The sequence below is a fragment of the Phascolarctos cinereus genome, unplaced genomic scaffold (genome assembly GCF_003287225.1).
Source record: "Phascolarctos cinereus isolate Bilbo 61053 unplaced genomic scaffold, phaCin_HiC Scaffold_4;HRSCAF=312, whole genome shotgun sequence".
In the NCBI taxonomy this organism is placed as follows: domain Eukaryota; kingdom Metazoa; phylum Chordata; class Mammalia; order Diprotodontia; family Phascolarctidae; genus Phascolarctos; species Phascolarctos cinereus.
In genome coordinates this window covers 86,812,653-86,829,282 of record NW_027555847.1, presented here as the reverse complement: position 1 = coordinate 86,829,282, position 16,630 = coordinate 86,812,653, and the positions used below count along the sequence as shown (strand labels likewise).

The 16,630-nt window shown below is 35.7% G+C and overlaps 1 protein-coding gene and 2 long non-coding RNA genes across 4 annotated transcripts in view; 2 read left to right on the top strand and 1 right to left on the bottom strand.

Annotated features, from left to right (window-relative positions):
• RBM6 (RNA binding motif protein 6) overlaps positions 1-16,630 on the top strand; it is a 102,795-nt gene that overhangs the window by 18,950 nt on the left and 67,215 nt on the right. The window contains exon 5 of one of the 2 annotated variants that reach the window (XM_020998940.2): positions 1,240-1,309. In XM_020998940.2, coding sequence (XP_020854599.1) covers positions 1,240-1,309 — 70 coding nt within the window. Of the gene's footprint in view, positions 1-1,239; positions 1,310-6,211; positions 6,719-16,630 lie in introns of those variants that run through there. The other variant, XM_078152364.1, reaches the window with a different exon arrangement.
• Positions 1,308-4,156, bottom strand: LOC144456772 (uncharacterized). The gene is made up of 3 exons (XR_013485866.1): positions 4,066-4,156; positions 2,727-2,781; positions 1,308-1,552 (listed from the first exon to the last, which is right to left on the bottom strand). It is a non-coding gene; the product is annotated as an uncharacterized LOC144456772 (long non-coding RNA).
• LOC110216897 (uncharacterized) lies at positions 6,725-15,713 on the top strand. The gene is made up of 2 exons (XR_002326904.2): positions 6,725-12,468; positions 14,314-15,713. It is a non-coding gene; the product is annotated as an uncharacterized LOC110216897 (long non-coding RNA).

The window sequence follows — 16,630 nt, the reverse complement described above, 5'->3', positions numbered from 1 at the left end:
TTCTCTGAGCACTGCTCACTTTCAATATCTGACACTTTCAGGGTCCCTACCCTGCTGCTTTCTGACCTGTCCTGGGTCTTTCTCAGAGGAGCCCTCTGCTTTTGCTTCCTCCAGACATAGAGTCACGTAGGCTGTATACATGTTTCATTGGCCCATCTGTGGTCATATTTGTAGGCTACTCTACATTTGTGTCAGTTGGGCCCTTTTTCCATTACCTGTGGGCTGACTTGCAATTCTGGGGTGGAAGAAGACCCTTTCTGTAGTTGCTCTTGATTGGAATTTAGTTGAGTATAAACTTTAGGGTTTTGCTATGGTAAATATGTAGGAACTAGATGGTCTGCCGTCTTGGCCAGAAGTCAGGAGGTTCATTTTCTCAACTCTTCTACACACCCAGGTTTGGTCATTATAGTTAAACAAGTCAGTTTTGTTTTATTGTTTTTGTTTACATTCTTGTGGTCCATGTTTTTATTTTATTGCTGGTTTTGTTTAATTCACTCTTCATGTAAATCTTCCTTTTCCTCTGAATTCTTCCTATTTGTTGTTTTTTATGGTGCAGTAATATTGCATTATATTTCTATACCATAAATTGTATAGCATTCCTCAGCTGATTGGGCATCTATTTTGTTTCCACTTCTGTGCTACCACAAAAAGTCCTGCTATTAAAATTTGGTTTATTTGGTACCTTTCTGTCTTTGGCTCTTTTGGGTATATATTTGGCTGGCAGGAATGTCTCAGGGATAAAGGGTATGGACATTTTAATCACTTTCTTAGTATAATTCTTAATTGTTTTGAAGAATGGCAGAACTAATTCATAGCCTCACAAAAAGAATATTATTATATCTGTCTTCTGCTGTGTCCAATAATTATTATTTCATTTTTTGTCACTTTTGTTAATTTTCTGGGTGCAAGGTGAAATGTCAAGAGTTGTTTTGATTTTTAGCTTTCGTAGTCTAGTGAGGAGAGGGCTGGTCTTGGAACCTGAAGGACCTGCCTCAGACACTGCCTATCTCTATGAGATATGTAACTCCTCCGAACCTTAATTCTCATACCAATGAGGGAACTGTACCCCAAGGTCCTGTCCATCTCTAAAAATTCTATTGTCAGTGATTTAGAAAAATCTTACATGTAGTTGTTAATAGTTCGCAGTTCTTCTTTTCAGAACTTTGTTCATATCCTTTGAACATTTGTTGGATAAATCATCATCATGATTTTATTCATACCCATGATTTCTTTTTGCAGATTCTTAATGCTTTTCGGACTTCTGATGGGATTCCTGTGAAAGACTTGCAGCTAAAAGATTATAGCTCAGGTGAGGGTTTTTTCTATGTGCACTTGTGCTTTGGCATATGAAAATCCTTGACTATACTGCCACTCAGTATTCTAACTTATTAATCCCTTTTAAGAAATCACAAATACTATGGCCAGGAACCTCTGTTGGTTCGTATGGTGTATTCCCTCAAATATCAGTCTGGTTTAGTTGTAGTTGGGCTTCTTTGCTCCCAAAAGAATTGTCCATCCTTGAATTATTTATGTATCATCCATGTTTGAGATTCTGTGAAAGCAGAACATAAACTTAGTATTGTAAATATTTGTCTCTGACAACATTTAATGCAGTCTAAGTTGTTATCTAAATCTTAGGATGTGATATTATAACTTTGGAGTAGGTTTGACTTTTTAAAAAAGCGTGTGTAGGAATCACATAGTTCATTAAACTTATAAACACCTAATTATTTTTATTAGTAAATTTAAAAGTGTAATATACTTATTCCCTGTTTCTCAAAAGATTATAGAGTAATTTGCCATATAAAAATTTCCATTAAACTGCATCAGGGTGAGGTTCCAGCTTTCCAGAGAGACTTTTAAAAACTAGTGGTTCATTTAATAAATTGTAGACCTTTGTACTATTCCATATCTCTGTAATCACCTTATATATAACTTATTGACTTTTATATATGAATATAGATATATATTTTATATATAAAACTTTTATTTTCTTTTATTTCAAGATGTCAGATGGCTATAAATTGAACTTAAAAGTATATCTTGATAATCTTTAGTATATCAAAAATGGTGAAAATTAGGTAACACCTTTTTTTAGGAAGAAGACATAAAAATGTCAAATGCCAAGTGGGCTTCGTTAAACAGACTTTAATTTAGTCAATCTACACTTCCGTTGCCTTGATGACTAATATTATAGGACTCTATAGTAGACAAGTTTGTTTTTTTAAACCTGACTTTACAGGTGTCTTGGTAATCACTTGACAGAACTTGGAATTTGCATAACTGTTAAAAATAAAGCATTAGTTCAATTTACATAACCTACAGTTTATAATTTAGGAATTTTCAGTTTAAGTATATTGTGTCAGAAAGCACCATATGTTGGGAACATCTGATATTGTAACCTAACATTATTAGACGTGAATATCTAGGCAGAGAGTGAAGGGAAGCTGGTTTTGACATATGTTGTCTGGTGTCTGGTGATCCTTATGCATGGGAGAAATTTGAAAAAGGATCTGTGTTTAAAGGGCAGAGTAAAAATGGGGAAAATGCTACAAAAAGGCACTTTCAGTACTAAAATACTTAACATATCTTTGACCTGACCACCAGTTTTTTTTCCTTGTAAAATGTTTTCAGTTCAGTTTATTAGATTTTATATTTAGTAACTTAAATTTAATTTTGTTATATAAAATCAATGGGAAAAATGGATTTGATTTACAGAAACTCACCTTGCAGCTTGATTTTCTGGAATATATCTGCTCTCTACCCAAGGAATACCTGTATCTGTAGGTGAAATTGTATTACAAGGAAGAAATTACATTGGGGTTGTAAAGATGTTGAATGATTTTATACATCTAGTTTGGATTTCAGACAGGTTACCAGCAAAGAAATATGTCTTTGATAGGGTTTTTAAGTTTGGAAATCTTAGAATTTCCTCTGAATGAAAAATAATTGTCCCTTCTACCTTCCATTGAATGTCAAAAAGACTTTTACACTGAAGTTATCTTCCCCCAAAACTGTAGTTTTTCATGTATAAGAACTTTCCATGCTTTAAAAATTCTTGATCTTTGGGATAGCTAAGGAAATACATTTTCCATTATTTTTATAAGAACAACACAACTGCATGGGCATTTCTTGAGCAGCAGACTTGGTTTTATATGTGTTCTTTGACTCTTAAAGTATTGACCTAACGGAAGAGACTCAGGAGTGTTTGTTTTGGCAGACATAGCAGAATTAGTTAAAGTTGTACTTCATTCCCCCTGCTTTGCTCTCTATCACCCTGACTTTAGCTTTGTTACTTGCAGTGTTGAAAGTTCAAGATGTAGTGTTGGTTTTTTTTAACTTTACATGTTCATCTCATTCTCTCTTGAATTAGCAGTGTTTGTCAGGAAAATCACTATATTGTCACTTAGGAGTAGTTAGTTGTTGGTACTAAACAAGCTAAATCTTAAAAATGAATTCCAGGCCTTGAATAATTGAGTCTTATCCAAAGTCATTGCAAAGACTGGGTAGCTCTTCTGTATCTTGAATTAGACAAGTGTTCTGAGAAATTCATTGTTTAAAATTTATATGATTGTAAGACTATGCTTGCATCTGTTTTTCTTTGGGAAAATAACAGTGCCCACAAATGAAAACATCTTTGAGTTTTCTTCAGGCCCAGAAGCTTAGATGGCAAGAAAGAGACCAGCTGTCACCAGCTCAGAATTGATGTTTCCTAAGAGAGGGATAAAATTATTGCTTGATTGAAGCAATGGGGATGAAAGTCCATAAGCTGTAAAAGAGAGATTTTTGCTTACTATAGGTTTACTCCCTAAAGCAGGAGGTTCTTAACATGGAGTCCATGAACTTGACTTTTAAATAGTTTGTCAACGTGTTTCAATATAATTAGTTTCTTATTAAAAAACATTCTGAGAAGGGGTCCATAGGTTTTATCAGACTGCTGAAGGAGTCCATGCACAAAATGGTTACGAGCCCACTCCTGAAATAATTAAGGACGTCTAGTCGTGAAATTAATGAAGCTCATTAAAAAGAGGAAGTTATAGTAGAAAAAAATAGGGTATTGCTTACCCCCCACTTTGGCCACAGGAGAGGTGGCATCTTTTCTGTTCTGTTTGTGAAAGGAGACTCCAGATGAGCTTATAGAAATATCTGTTTTGCTGGGGTACAGTAGCAGTCCCTTCCTCTTCGTAGTTCTTATCCCACATATTCACTATTTGCATTAATTTGGTTTCTCAAGCAGGCTACTAGAAAGGGGTTTTCCATTTGTAAATTACATTTGGTTGCTTTCTGAGATGTAGAGGAATGAACTTTTCCCAGGGTTTGACTACTTCTGGTTAAGCTGATCTGAGGTTTCAGACCTTTTGAGAAGTAGGAGATTGGATCCTGAGGTGCAGAGATGTGACATTAGTTTAGGTCTTTTCTTATTCCCTCAGTTTCCCTTCTCCTCCCTCCACCTACTATTACAATCATTAGTTTCAAATTGCAGTAATAATTTCCATATTAACTTCATTTTTATCACACAGTTGTGTAAATGTATTCTTTGTATATTTGATTGTTACCTTTTATATTTGTGTGGCACCTGCTTTCAAGGGATAATAACTTTTTCAGAGCTTTTTCCCCTTTGGTTTTTAGCCCAACTATTGGAATGGCAAAGAGTGTAGAAAAAAAGGAAACACACAGCTACTCACTCAGTCTTAACTACCTCCTTCACAAAAATTTGAAAAACAGAACAATCCCAAATATGTTGAGTGATATTCTTGTGTTTGCCACTGGTAGAAAGCTAGTGGAAGTCCACTCTCTTTATAGTCATGTTACTTTAATCTCAATACACTTCAGTACAGTTAGTGTATTGAATAAAAATATCTGTGAATTGGAAAGGTTTAAATAATATTTTCCTCGAAGTCATTGAAGTTCCTATAATGAAAGTGCATTGAAAAGAGGGGATTTTGGAGAATTTTATCATATTTAATTAAAATAATCATAGTATTGTTTTTTGTGCTGTTCATAGACATATATTAGTATTTCTTGAAAGTTAGAAAATTATCCCAGACCTTGCTTTGTGAGTTGTTAGCAAATGGCAAAGTGGAAAACATAGTTTCTGAGTTTTCTGTAGGCTTTCATAGCCTACAGCTCAGTGATTCTTTGTTAGACTTCCCATTCACACTGGGTTTCCATTCTGGTTCACACCAGAGAAATGATCAGTATTTCCATCATGACCCTGTTTGGTTGTGGGCAGACGATCTCCTTATCTAATCCCCAAACTTGTTCCTGTTTTTTTCCCTATGCTGTACCATACCTTATGTTCTTATCTCCCTTACCAGATTGTAGGTACTTTGAAGACTCGGATCATGTATTATATTTCATTATATGTTGCCCAAATATTAAGCACAAAGTAGGTACTCAGTAGTGTTTTGAATGAATTATGCCTTTGTTTTGCTAGGCCCTTTGTTAAAAGTAATGCTGTCATATATTGATTTTCTGCTCTATTTGGTGTAAGTCATTTGAGTCCTGTGTACTTAATGTTGCCATTGACTCACTGGCGATACATCCCTTACTTATGCAGCAGGGTTCTCAGGGCCACCACAGGAAAGAAAGTATGATTAGAAGTAGACTATCCTAGTTCTGGTCACTAATATGGTGAAAACTAGCATTTAGATTGAATGGAGAATACTGTAGTGGAAAGAATAAGGGACTAGGAGTGAGAAGATTATTCTTTCCACATAAGAGGAAACACAAGCAATATAGCATGTATTCTTCATTTTTAGGGAGACCTGAGCACATGTCCTTTGGTAGTCATTTTAGGTTGATCTTAGAAAAATCAAGTTGTGTTTGTCAAACTCTAAATTTATTGCACTATTCTTTGGTTGCTTGACATTTTTAAACACTTTAGTCAATAGATGGCAACCAGTTGTTAGGCAAAAAAATTTGTCATAGCTAATTGGCTATAGTAACCATCTAAAAACGTGCTTCAAACACTTACTTGGTCCAAGTAATGCGTAAAAATATGGTTGTTTTTGTATTTTGCTTTGCTGCTTTTGGTATAATTCCTGGGTGGGATAAAGTTGGAACAGGCTTGATGTCTCGACTTCTGCTTGCTTAGGGGAACCATGATAAAAGTTTCTCCAGATAAAAGTGAGACAGGTGATAAAGGCCATTAAGATTGAATTAATTTCTTGTACTTTGAAAAAAATACTTCTTGTATTAATTTAAATGAAGAGAATCCTAAATAACTTTTTATTTGGGGCTGAAGTTTCTTAAGTAGAATACTTATTTATCAGTATTCTGGAAGTAAAAGAGTTCTAGTCACAGTTGACTTATTTTCTGCCCATCTCTAATTCCAGAATTCAAGCTTTGATTTTTTTTGTTCTATTTTGACAAAAAAAAAGGTCTTTATCTTTATGAGGATCATGTGGGACCATATCTTTTCCTTAAATCAGCTTGTTAGTTGTTAGCTTTTTAGGTTTCTTAGTTGAGGCTATTATCTTTCTCATTCTGTGGGCTGACTTTTAATGAGATAGTGGCAAGCAAAGTACACTGAGTTGGCTCCCCATCTGTGGTGGTTGGTATTTTCATATTACTACCAAAGCAGTACATATTCTTAGTTCCTGTAAGCAAATCCTTCCTATGGTATTCATCATTATAGTGCAACCTAAGGGTTAGGTTTTTGGTGTTCTGTCCTGGCTCTAGATTCCCGGTGGTCCAGTTCCCTTCCTGTATTCAGGTTAGTCAAATTTACTTTCTTGATTCTCTTTCTTTCATTCTTTTTTGAAAATGTTTCTGTAGTTGATATATCTCTGAAGAGATTCCTTGTGTTTTTAGTTATTTTACTGTAAGACCCAGTTTTTCCTGGTTCACACCAGAGGAATGTGTTTATTCACCTTATAGTGCTGATTGGTTGACTTTGGTTATATTGGTTATTTCCTTGACATTTTTGAAACTTCTAAGGTTTCTCCAATAACATTTGTACATTATCTTCCTTCTGTAAATGTAATCCTTCTCCCAGACTTATTTCCGTTGATGACACCACCATCTGTCCAGTTTCCCAGGTTGGTTACATCAGAGTAACCCTGAGTTCTCTGTTACCTTTGTCATAAGTCAGTCGGTTTTCAAACCTAGTTGATTCTAGTTCTACAACATCCTTCACATCTGTTCCCCTTTCTTCACTCATGTGGTCACCACCTTAGTTCAGGCCTTTATATTCTCCCCAGAATATTGTAATTACTCTTCATTTATCTCCTAGCTTCTAGTTTCTCCTCTTTTTAATCCATCATCCATATAGCTGACAAAACATATTACAAAATTTTTTTCAATTAACAAAAATTCATTTTCTCTCCCTCCTACCTCCACTCCCCTCCTTGAGGAAAAAGAAAAACAAAACCCTTGTAACAAATATGCCTAATCAAGCAAAACAGATTCTCACGTAGGCCATGATCAAAAATAGGTTTCTTCTTTTGCATCATGAGTCCATCATATCTCTGTCAGGAGGTGGGCAGCTGGCTTCGTTATCAGTCATCTGGAATTGTGATTGATCATTGCATTAATCAGAATCCTTATGTTTTTCAGTAATGTTTGTCTTTATAGTCTTAGATAAACTGTGCTCTGGTTTTGCCAAAATAATTTGACTGAAGTACAGGTCTGAGACAGTGGCACTCCTCTACTTAAGAATTTCCAATGGTTCCCTGTTGCCCCTAGGATTAACATTTACCAACCTTAGTGATCTTGCTTCAGCCCACTTTTCTCATGTATTTCCCATTTCTCCCCATCATATACTCTGCCTTCTAGTGAGCTGGCCTACTTGCAGGGTCCTGAATTCAGGCAGGCTGCCCCCTCCTCCTTTTTTTTTTTGCCTTTGCACAGGCTCTTCCTTGTGCTTAGAACATACTTTTCTTCACTTCTACCTCAGCATCCTTAGCTTCCTTTCAAGATGATCTCAGATATCACCTTCTACAGGAAACTCTTCTATTATCCTACTAGTTTTTAGTAGTTCTCTTTGTCCTTTCCATAACTTTGTACAGTTGTGTACCCCCAGCAGAATACTTCTTTGTATCACTAACACTCTGCACTTGGTAGGTGCTTAATAAATGATGATTGATTTAAATATATCTTCTGTGTATGTGTATGTATATGTGTATATATATATGTGTGTGTGTGTGTGTGTGTGTATATATATATGGCAGAGAGGAATTACCAGTGTAATTCTTTTTTTCTGAAAATATAAAAATGTAACAGATCACAGTCTATCTGTTTGCTGTTTGATTGGATTTGGCAGTTTATGCTTGTTCCTTATTGTGTTACCTAATTGAAAAAGAACTGAAGGGGACCAGCTCTTTTTAGTCAGTCGTTGACCGTCGGGGGTATATGCTTGGGAGACAGCTACATCCTCAGAGTTCAGAATCTTGACATGCCTCCCTCATGTTCAGGCAGTGGGGTACAGACTGGGAAACCTGTTGCAAGTGACCTCAGGTAAGTTGATTTCTTATATCATGAGCCTTTTCCTCTAAAAGATAACATTTAATATCCAGCAAGGAATCACTGCCTAGGAAGAAAAAGAAAGCAAAAGATTTTGAAACTTGTTATGCCTGTGATTTTCACATTTGCGTTAAACGTTCCTTTCAATTACATGCGATATAACATGAGTTTTCTTGTTCCTGGAAAAAAATGAGTGGAGCAAGCTGTGCTATCTAGTTGTGAGGATGGGAATGTACTTTTACAATGGGAAGACCTTTTTTTTTTTTGTAAAAAGGAAGATGATGAAGAGACTGGTTAAAACTGAGTTGAGTGGCTCTATTTCAACAGTTTGTTTGCTGTTTTTTCCCAAGTAACTTGGATGGAGAGTAGGATGAATTACTATCTTTAGTTTTTGTTTATTTGGCAGTTGTAATGAATAGTTTACTCTAATACAAATGCCTGTAATTTCCTTGTTTCCTTTGTGTGTACCAGGTATTTGCTTGATGTCGTTCTCTGAGTAGAAGGTAATTTGCATGTGTTTTCCCCACATACTCTGTTCTTTTTTTTTTTTCTTTCGCCACATACTCTGAAGCAGTCTTTACTTGTTTGTGTAAGAAATCATTGCTAGGTATGGATTACTAAGTATTGGAAGCATAATGTTTGTGATTGATAGGGCACATTTTAGTTGTAAATAAAGTGTGGGTCACAGCACTGTTGTGTCAGGTATTTCCCTTGAAGCTATAGGGGTATGATTTATCTGATGATTTTAAAAACAAAGCATGTTTACTGGTAGTGTTACCTTGTGCTTCAACAGTGTATTTATTCATTTTGCTTATATAAGGTGGACATGTAATTTGCCTCTTACAAATATTTACATAATGGTTATACAGATACTTTCCTGGGAACTTAAAAATTACTTCCGACATCCATCTGTTCTACGAATGAGAATTTAGGTGAAACACTTAACGTGAGCATTTCTTCAGGTCTCTGATTTTAATTTCCTAGTATACAGACTTATCTACCTCAATAATAAAAATAACTCACATTTATATGTCATTTTTAGGTTCACAAAGCACTTTTTTCAATATCTGTGAGGATAGGTCTTGTAGACATTATCTCTATTTTACAGATGAGGACATAGCCTCAGATCATACACAATAAACTGAGATTTGAACTTAAGTCTTTTCCATTCAAGGACCAAAGCATTTTTCATTGTACTTTATTGTTTCTCAAGAGATTAAACAGATTGAAACTATAGATTAAGAAAAACTTTAGTTACATGGGTGATTACTAGAGCCACAACAGGTTAAAGAAAACTAGGATTTGGGGAGGGTACTCTCACTTTTTTTAAGATTGAAATTATGGTGAAGGAGATCCATATTGCCCCGCAATAGAAATGGGCCTTGGACTTTGAGTGATGATTCTTATATTCCCCATAATTCTTCTCAATGAAATGCCAAGGTAACAAAGTTAAATTGATCTGAGAGTGAAATTCTTTAGTTGTAGTGGTGTGAATTATTTCTGATAATGTAACATCATAGGCTGTTAAGAGTTGGAAGGGATCTTAGAGGTCATCTAGTTCAACTCACTTATTTTATGGATGGAAAACTGAGCCCAGAAAAGGAGGGTGTTCAGTGACAATCACAGGCAGCCCTACTGTGTCTTTTCTTGTCGGGATGCAACATGGCCTCCCTAAAAATTCCACTAAAGTAAGTGAAATTATTTTAGTATCCCTTGTACATTTTTCTTGTTATACTGCTTTGTTTCTTTTTAAAAAATTTTAATTAATGCCTTTTGTTGTTACATCATATTATTTCCAGATATTTCCTTCCTTTTCCCAACTTGGCAAGCCGTCCCTTGTAACAAAAAATTTTTTTTTAAAGAAATAGGGGAAAAAGCAGTTTAGCAAAACCAACCTATATATCAACTATGTCTAATGGTATATATTGCATTGCCTTTTATGGCAGAGAATTTTTTTTTTTAACACCGTGAACTTGCTGTGTAGGTTGGAAAATAGACCTTTTTTATCTCTTAAGACAATCTTAAAACAGAGAATAAAGGGGATCAGATATTCATCTTTATCTTTGCAGTTTCTCTGGAATTTTTAAGTTGTTAGATACTAGTTATTATTGGTGCTATGAATCATAGATGTAACTAAGTTGAAATGCTTGAATGTGCAATAGGATATATTTAAAATTCCTTGCTTGGGAAGTATACATATACACAATACACTTAGAAGAATTGATATATTTATGCTAGCTACTTATACAACATTGCTTATAATAGGCAAGCTGGCCATAGTAGGAGACCCAGGATGTAAGAAAGATGATGCAAATTTAGCTGAAAATTACAATTTTGAGTTTAAAAATACATTATGATAAGAGCTCCAAATGTTCTATTTAAAGAAGTCTGGTTTCTAAAACTATGCAAGTAGTAATTTTGGTATATACAAATAAAAGTTACTTACAGGTAAATCATTAGGGACCACAAATTTAGATCCTTTAGATTTTTGGTCCAGATTATCTTTGTTATGGAATTCTTTTTCATAGTTTGAAAATGATGTCCAGCAACCTCAGAGGTAGCAAAGAGACTCTGTCTTACTGGTAGGGAATTAGCTGTTATACAAGTTAAGAAGCCCAGAACCACACTCCAGCCTAAATTTGCAGTTTTGTTATGTACTCATTTGGAAAGGAATTCAATGAATGACGATAAAGTTAAGGTTGCTTTAGATTCTAAATGATGGTGTCTTAAGTTTCTCTCATACCTTTCTGCAGACAACTCAGAATTAGTCACAAACATTATCTCATTCATGACATTTTTCTGAGCTAAATATTACTGCCCAAATTTCACAAGTTTCTTTAAATTTGTGAATGCAATCAGTATCATTATAGCTTTTTCGGTGATGATTTGAAACAAAGTGAGCATATAAACATTCTGAGTTATATAAGAGTTGTTTCCTTTGTTTAAAGAGGTCAAAGTGAAGATAATGAGGACTTCTGGGTTGCTTTTACTAATAAGACATATGAAACTGAAATGTCCATGTGCGTGCCCCACAGAATAATTTTAGTCTTGTTTCATGAATTAGTTTTACCAAATTTGAGGGCTGCTGAGATGGGTCCATGGAAGATTCTGTGGGTAGGAAAAGGCAAATTAAATCTTTTCCATTTGATGATTATGAAGTGTTCTACCTGACCTCAGGTAGTAGTGGTGAACAACATATTAAATCTGGTCAGACTTTTAGGCTATCTGTCCGTTGGGCCTAGGAATGAAAACTCTCCCTAGGACTTTGAACATTCACATGTAATAAGCAGCATGGTTATTTTATTCAGTCGACTAGACTACATTAAAGTAATGTGAAGTCAGATGACTTAAGCCTCATTTTTGGATGCCTGATTTCCTGCTGATCCAACGTTCATACTTCCAAGTATCTTGGATAAATTTATTTTCATCATACACTAACATGTACCTGAAAAATACATAGCAGTTCATTCCTTTAGTTCTGTCAGAATTATTTACCTTTTTATCTAGTGGTAGATAGTTGTGAACCTGGAGAATTAATATGAGATATTAACAAAACTGGGATGGTTTTATGCTGTGGATAGGAACACAATTGGAGACTACATTGATCTTTATGGAAAACTAAATGCAAATTTCTTCCTCTTGATATATGCAAATTCACATAGGTAAACATTTTTAGAGTTATATAGGAGAACCAAGTATAAGCCTAATTGGAAAAAAAAATCATATTTACTTGCTGCTACTTTGAAACTGGAGAAGGCTGTTCTCAACCAAGAGTCATGCTGGGTTTCATACTTGTGGTTGGGTAAGCTGTTTAGAAGTGAGCTCCAAGGAGAGGTGGCTGGTAGAGGTTGTGCCAGCTTAAACCACAGGTATATTTGGGAAGCCAGGAGGCGTTCTTCCAGGGCTGGGTGACCCTCGCGGAGGCAGAGGATGGATGCTGTGGCTGAGAGGAGAGCGGCACGCCCAGAGAGGAATCCCATGAAGCGGAGCTGGAGGGATCAGGTGAGCCTGGGGTGGAGATAGTGGTAGCAGAAGGAGAATTTTTGGTTTTCTGCAAACTCACTTTAAGCATACATGGGAATTGTTGGATTTTTTGGTTTTTGTTTGTTATTATTTTTCAAGTTTTTCGCTATATGAAGTCTGAATAGAGGGGGAGCTATTGAGAATGTACCCTCCTTGCAAATGGGTGCTATAATTTGAGATATGAATTTTGTGTAAATACTAGGAAGAGAAGAAAGCTTGATGAAGGGTAGAGCTTTGAAGAAAAGCCTCTCACTTAGCTTGTATCAGATTTAGACTGACAGTCATGACATTTTTAGAGCCTCTTTAGAGTAGATTGGCTATTTGTTAGAATGTAAAGAAAAAAACAAATGGGCATTTGATAGTGTTCATTTGAGATCACTTCAGACTTAAAGACATAGTGGGACATGAGGGTTTAATGCACTTGATGCACTAAAGGATTAGGTTTTGTTAGATAGTGAGGAAAGGATAGAATAGAGAATACTTGCCCACATGGGTCAGTTGTTTGCCAGTAAGGCTAGGTTTTGTTACTAAGTTTTAAAAAAAGGAAGGGCCAAAATAATTTCTTTAGAAGCCTGAAATTCAGGATTTTGGTTTTAACATTTTTAGAACAGTGTGCGTTCATTTGGGTAACAAACCTTACATAAGGTGAACCCTACTTTATCTTGGGAGCTGATAGGTTAATTTGCTAAATCCCTTCCTGTTGATTTAAAACATCTTTGTTGCCTTGGAGGTCACCTTACATTGAAATTTTGTATCTCAGTCAGCAAGGATTCATGGTGGTGGTGGTAGTAGGATATACTTACAACATCATTGGCTAATCTTGGATATCCCCAGCATGCTGGATCTGGGTTTGAGCTCCCCGGGCTTTGAAAGTAGAGTCCTGTTTTGGCTCTAAACATTAGCTACGGAATGTATTGTTTCAGGGCCCTAAGGAAATTTGTAATAATTTGAACAAAGTAACAATGTTCATATCACAATGTCAGGATATTTTTTTTTATTTTTGGGTTCAGGAGAACTGCCATCTTGGTAAGTTATGATTAGTAAGTTACTCAAGGATTTTGTTCAAGGAGAGTGACCTTAGTAGCATTCCTACCATATATCAGAGCAGGAGGTAGGCTAGATATTTTAGGGAATACAACATGGTAAATGTTAACAATCACCAATTATGTTCTTTAAGGCTGAGATAAAAAAAAGTAAAATTAACATACCCCTTTATAAAGGGAAATTTCATTTAAAAAATATACTGTATTTGTTGGAATATAGGTCACACTGTTTTTCATCATAAAATGAGTACAGTCTAAAATCAGTATTATTTTTCAGTGTTTACTTACATGTTTTTTCCCTTCCAAAGCTAGTGAGGTGATTTACATTCAGACCAAAGTTAATAGTGTGTCAGAGGTGGCAGGGATGTTTAATTTTGTGTGGGAAAATGAGAGGGCCCATGCATTTCGGTTGAGTACATTTGGGTGTATGTGGGGTATAAAAAAAGGACTATCTTCTCTTTTCCCTTTTTAACCTCTGTATTCACCATCACATCCCTAAAGGCAGTAGAGGATGTTGTACTTGCTCTGAGGAGCTTTTTAATATGTTTAGAAACTTTCATGTTTCCCTACTTTATTTGCCCATTAGGGGTTTGAATTCATGATGCCTGTAGATGCTGTTTCTGTCATCTCTTGGCTGCTCCCAGAGTCCTCTGATATTTTGGGGAGTTCATGTTTTTGTATGACCTTGCAAAAGGTCATCATTTAAGCTCTTTTGAGTGGGTGGTGGGAATTTTTGATGGATACCAGCTTATTAAATTAATTTTTTTGTTTTTTATTTCAGGAGAGATTCAGTACCTACGGGTTCATCCCCCTGAAGTATGGGTATGTGGCCACACCGTAGTTTTGCCTGAGAAAAGAGTATGGTGCCGGCCATATGGAACACAATTAGGGATAGCCTCCAGCAGAGCTCGGGTCTCCTGGCTTGGTACAAGAGAGATGCTATGGGACCAGTTATTACCCCTCATTCAGTCAGTGGTATGGCAGGGCATTTCGCCAAATGTGATAATAATTCACTTAGGGGAAAATGACTTAGTCCAGCAGACTAAGCTAGGCCTAATAATCACCATGAAAAACGATTTGATAACATTATGCAAAACCTTTCCTAAAGCAAAGATTATATGGTCAGCTTTACTCCCCAGGAGAATATGGCCAGGGGCCCAGAAACCTGGCGCAGTTGATAAAGCCAGGAAGGCACTGATTAAAGAACTTTCTAAGTTTTGTAGCCTCTCTGGAATTTCGGTGTTGAGACATGATCAGATTGTATATTCTTCCCCAGAACTATTTAGCCAAGATGGAGTACATCTGTCTGCAATTGGGGAAGGCATTTTTAATGCCAATCTGCGGGAAGCAATTGAAGCTTGCTTATAACCCACTTCTACTGCTTTGTTGAGTTCCTCTCCCTTCTTTAGGTGGAATTAATCCTTGCTTTGTAGCTTTATCTCTAGTTCTTTCCCATCCCTCCTGCTGGACAAGTCATTTGCTTTTGGACAAGGCTTCCAATTTTAATAAGACTAGAGTGGGGATTCTAGTGCCTCTTTGGGATTAGAGAGACTCATTTTGTACTGTATTCCTTTGTGTGGGATGGATATTGAGAAGGTAGGACTTCCATTATTAAACCTGTATCTTGGCTTCAGATTGGGGGACCATTTGCTTCTCTGCTTTAATCCAAGAGAGGAGGAATAATATGTAAGTTTTCAAAGGAGACCAGGCAGAGACCATTCCTAAAAGATGTTATAGGGTTTTGTGGGGTTTATTGTTGTTGTTGTTGTTGTTGTAGTTGTTATTGTAACAGGCTCTTTCCTGCCTTCTGCAACTGTACCCAAGAGCTGTGCTCACTCTTTTCCCCAGCATTTTCCCACCCCTTCACATTTAGAATATAAAACAAAGCATTTCTATTTCTTTTGTATGTAATTAAGTGACTTTTCTAAATGACTGAATATAAGGCTCCTAATAAATCACTTCATGTAAAGATGTATTACTTAGCATTTCTATTCATAAGGGCTATGGATACTTACTGTCTGTCCTCACGAGTGTAAATGATGTTATGATCTGCACCATTGTCTTTGTGGTAGAGTCATTTTATTGATAATTCTTAGACTTAATTCAGTCCAGATGTTATATAGATATAATGTTATTGTAGTATTTTGTCCTTAATAAAGTTACAGCTTGGAACTTTGTAAATTTGTGATTTATTCTTTTGTGTCCTTATTTTTGGTGTAATAAACAACATCTCCAGTCTTAAGAGGAACTTAGGTTCTGTTATTTTCATAAGAAATGAATGATTTATATATTTGCTAATGATTTCATGAAAGTCTCTTTGCTATAGGCAAATGTTTTGTGGAATTCATTAGTGAGAAGGGACGTTGAATGATCTCTCTCATACACACACAAAAAAATTAATGTAATACCTATCTTCCCTGTCTTTACCTTTTGAATTTCCTTTTAAATTTTAAAGCCCAGCTCAGAATGGTATCTTCTCCAGGAAATCTTGCCTGGTCCCTGTCTATTTCCACCCCTTCTAAGTCCCCCAGGACTTTAGTAACAATTTGTTTTGTAGTTCTTTAATATATTTAGTGTGTAATGTTTATTAATTACCTGAGCTTTTGTCTTACCTCCTTTCCTCCCCCTGTTAGAGTTTGAGCTACATCGAAAGTTATTCTTATCTAAGTTATCTCCCTCAGTGTGCAGCACAAAATAGATGTTTAGTACATTTTATTGAATAAACAAATTACCTCTGTATGATTGAAAACATAAATAGGCTACCATGGAAACATAATTTTAAGTTAATTGTAGATAGCAAAATACACAGCCAGTGGTAATCCTTAACTTACCAGGCAACAATAGGAAATGGACTTTTCAAAAATACAGATAATGTTGAAAGCCCAAATAAGTCTGACCTGAAAGGCAGTAGCCTTCTAGAAGAAGAAAGATTAGCGAATAGTTATTCCACATGCAAATACATGAGCTTGAGTGAAGTAGAAACTGAAAGAATAAGTTCTCTGTTGGAAGGCATAATAAAGGAATAAAGAATAATGCAGTTACCTAACTCTTAGGGTCATATGAAAGAATGCTTATTTGCCTAACTCTCTAGGCATACT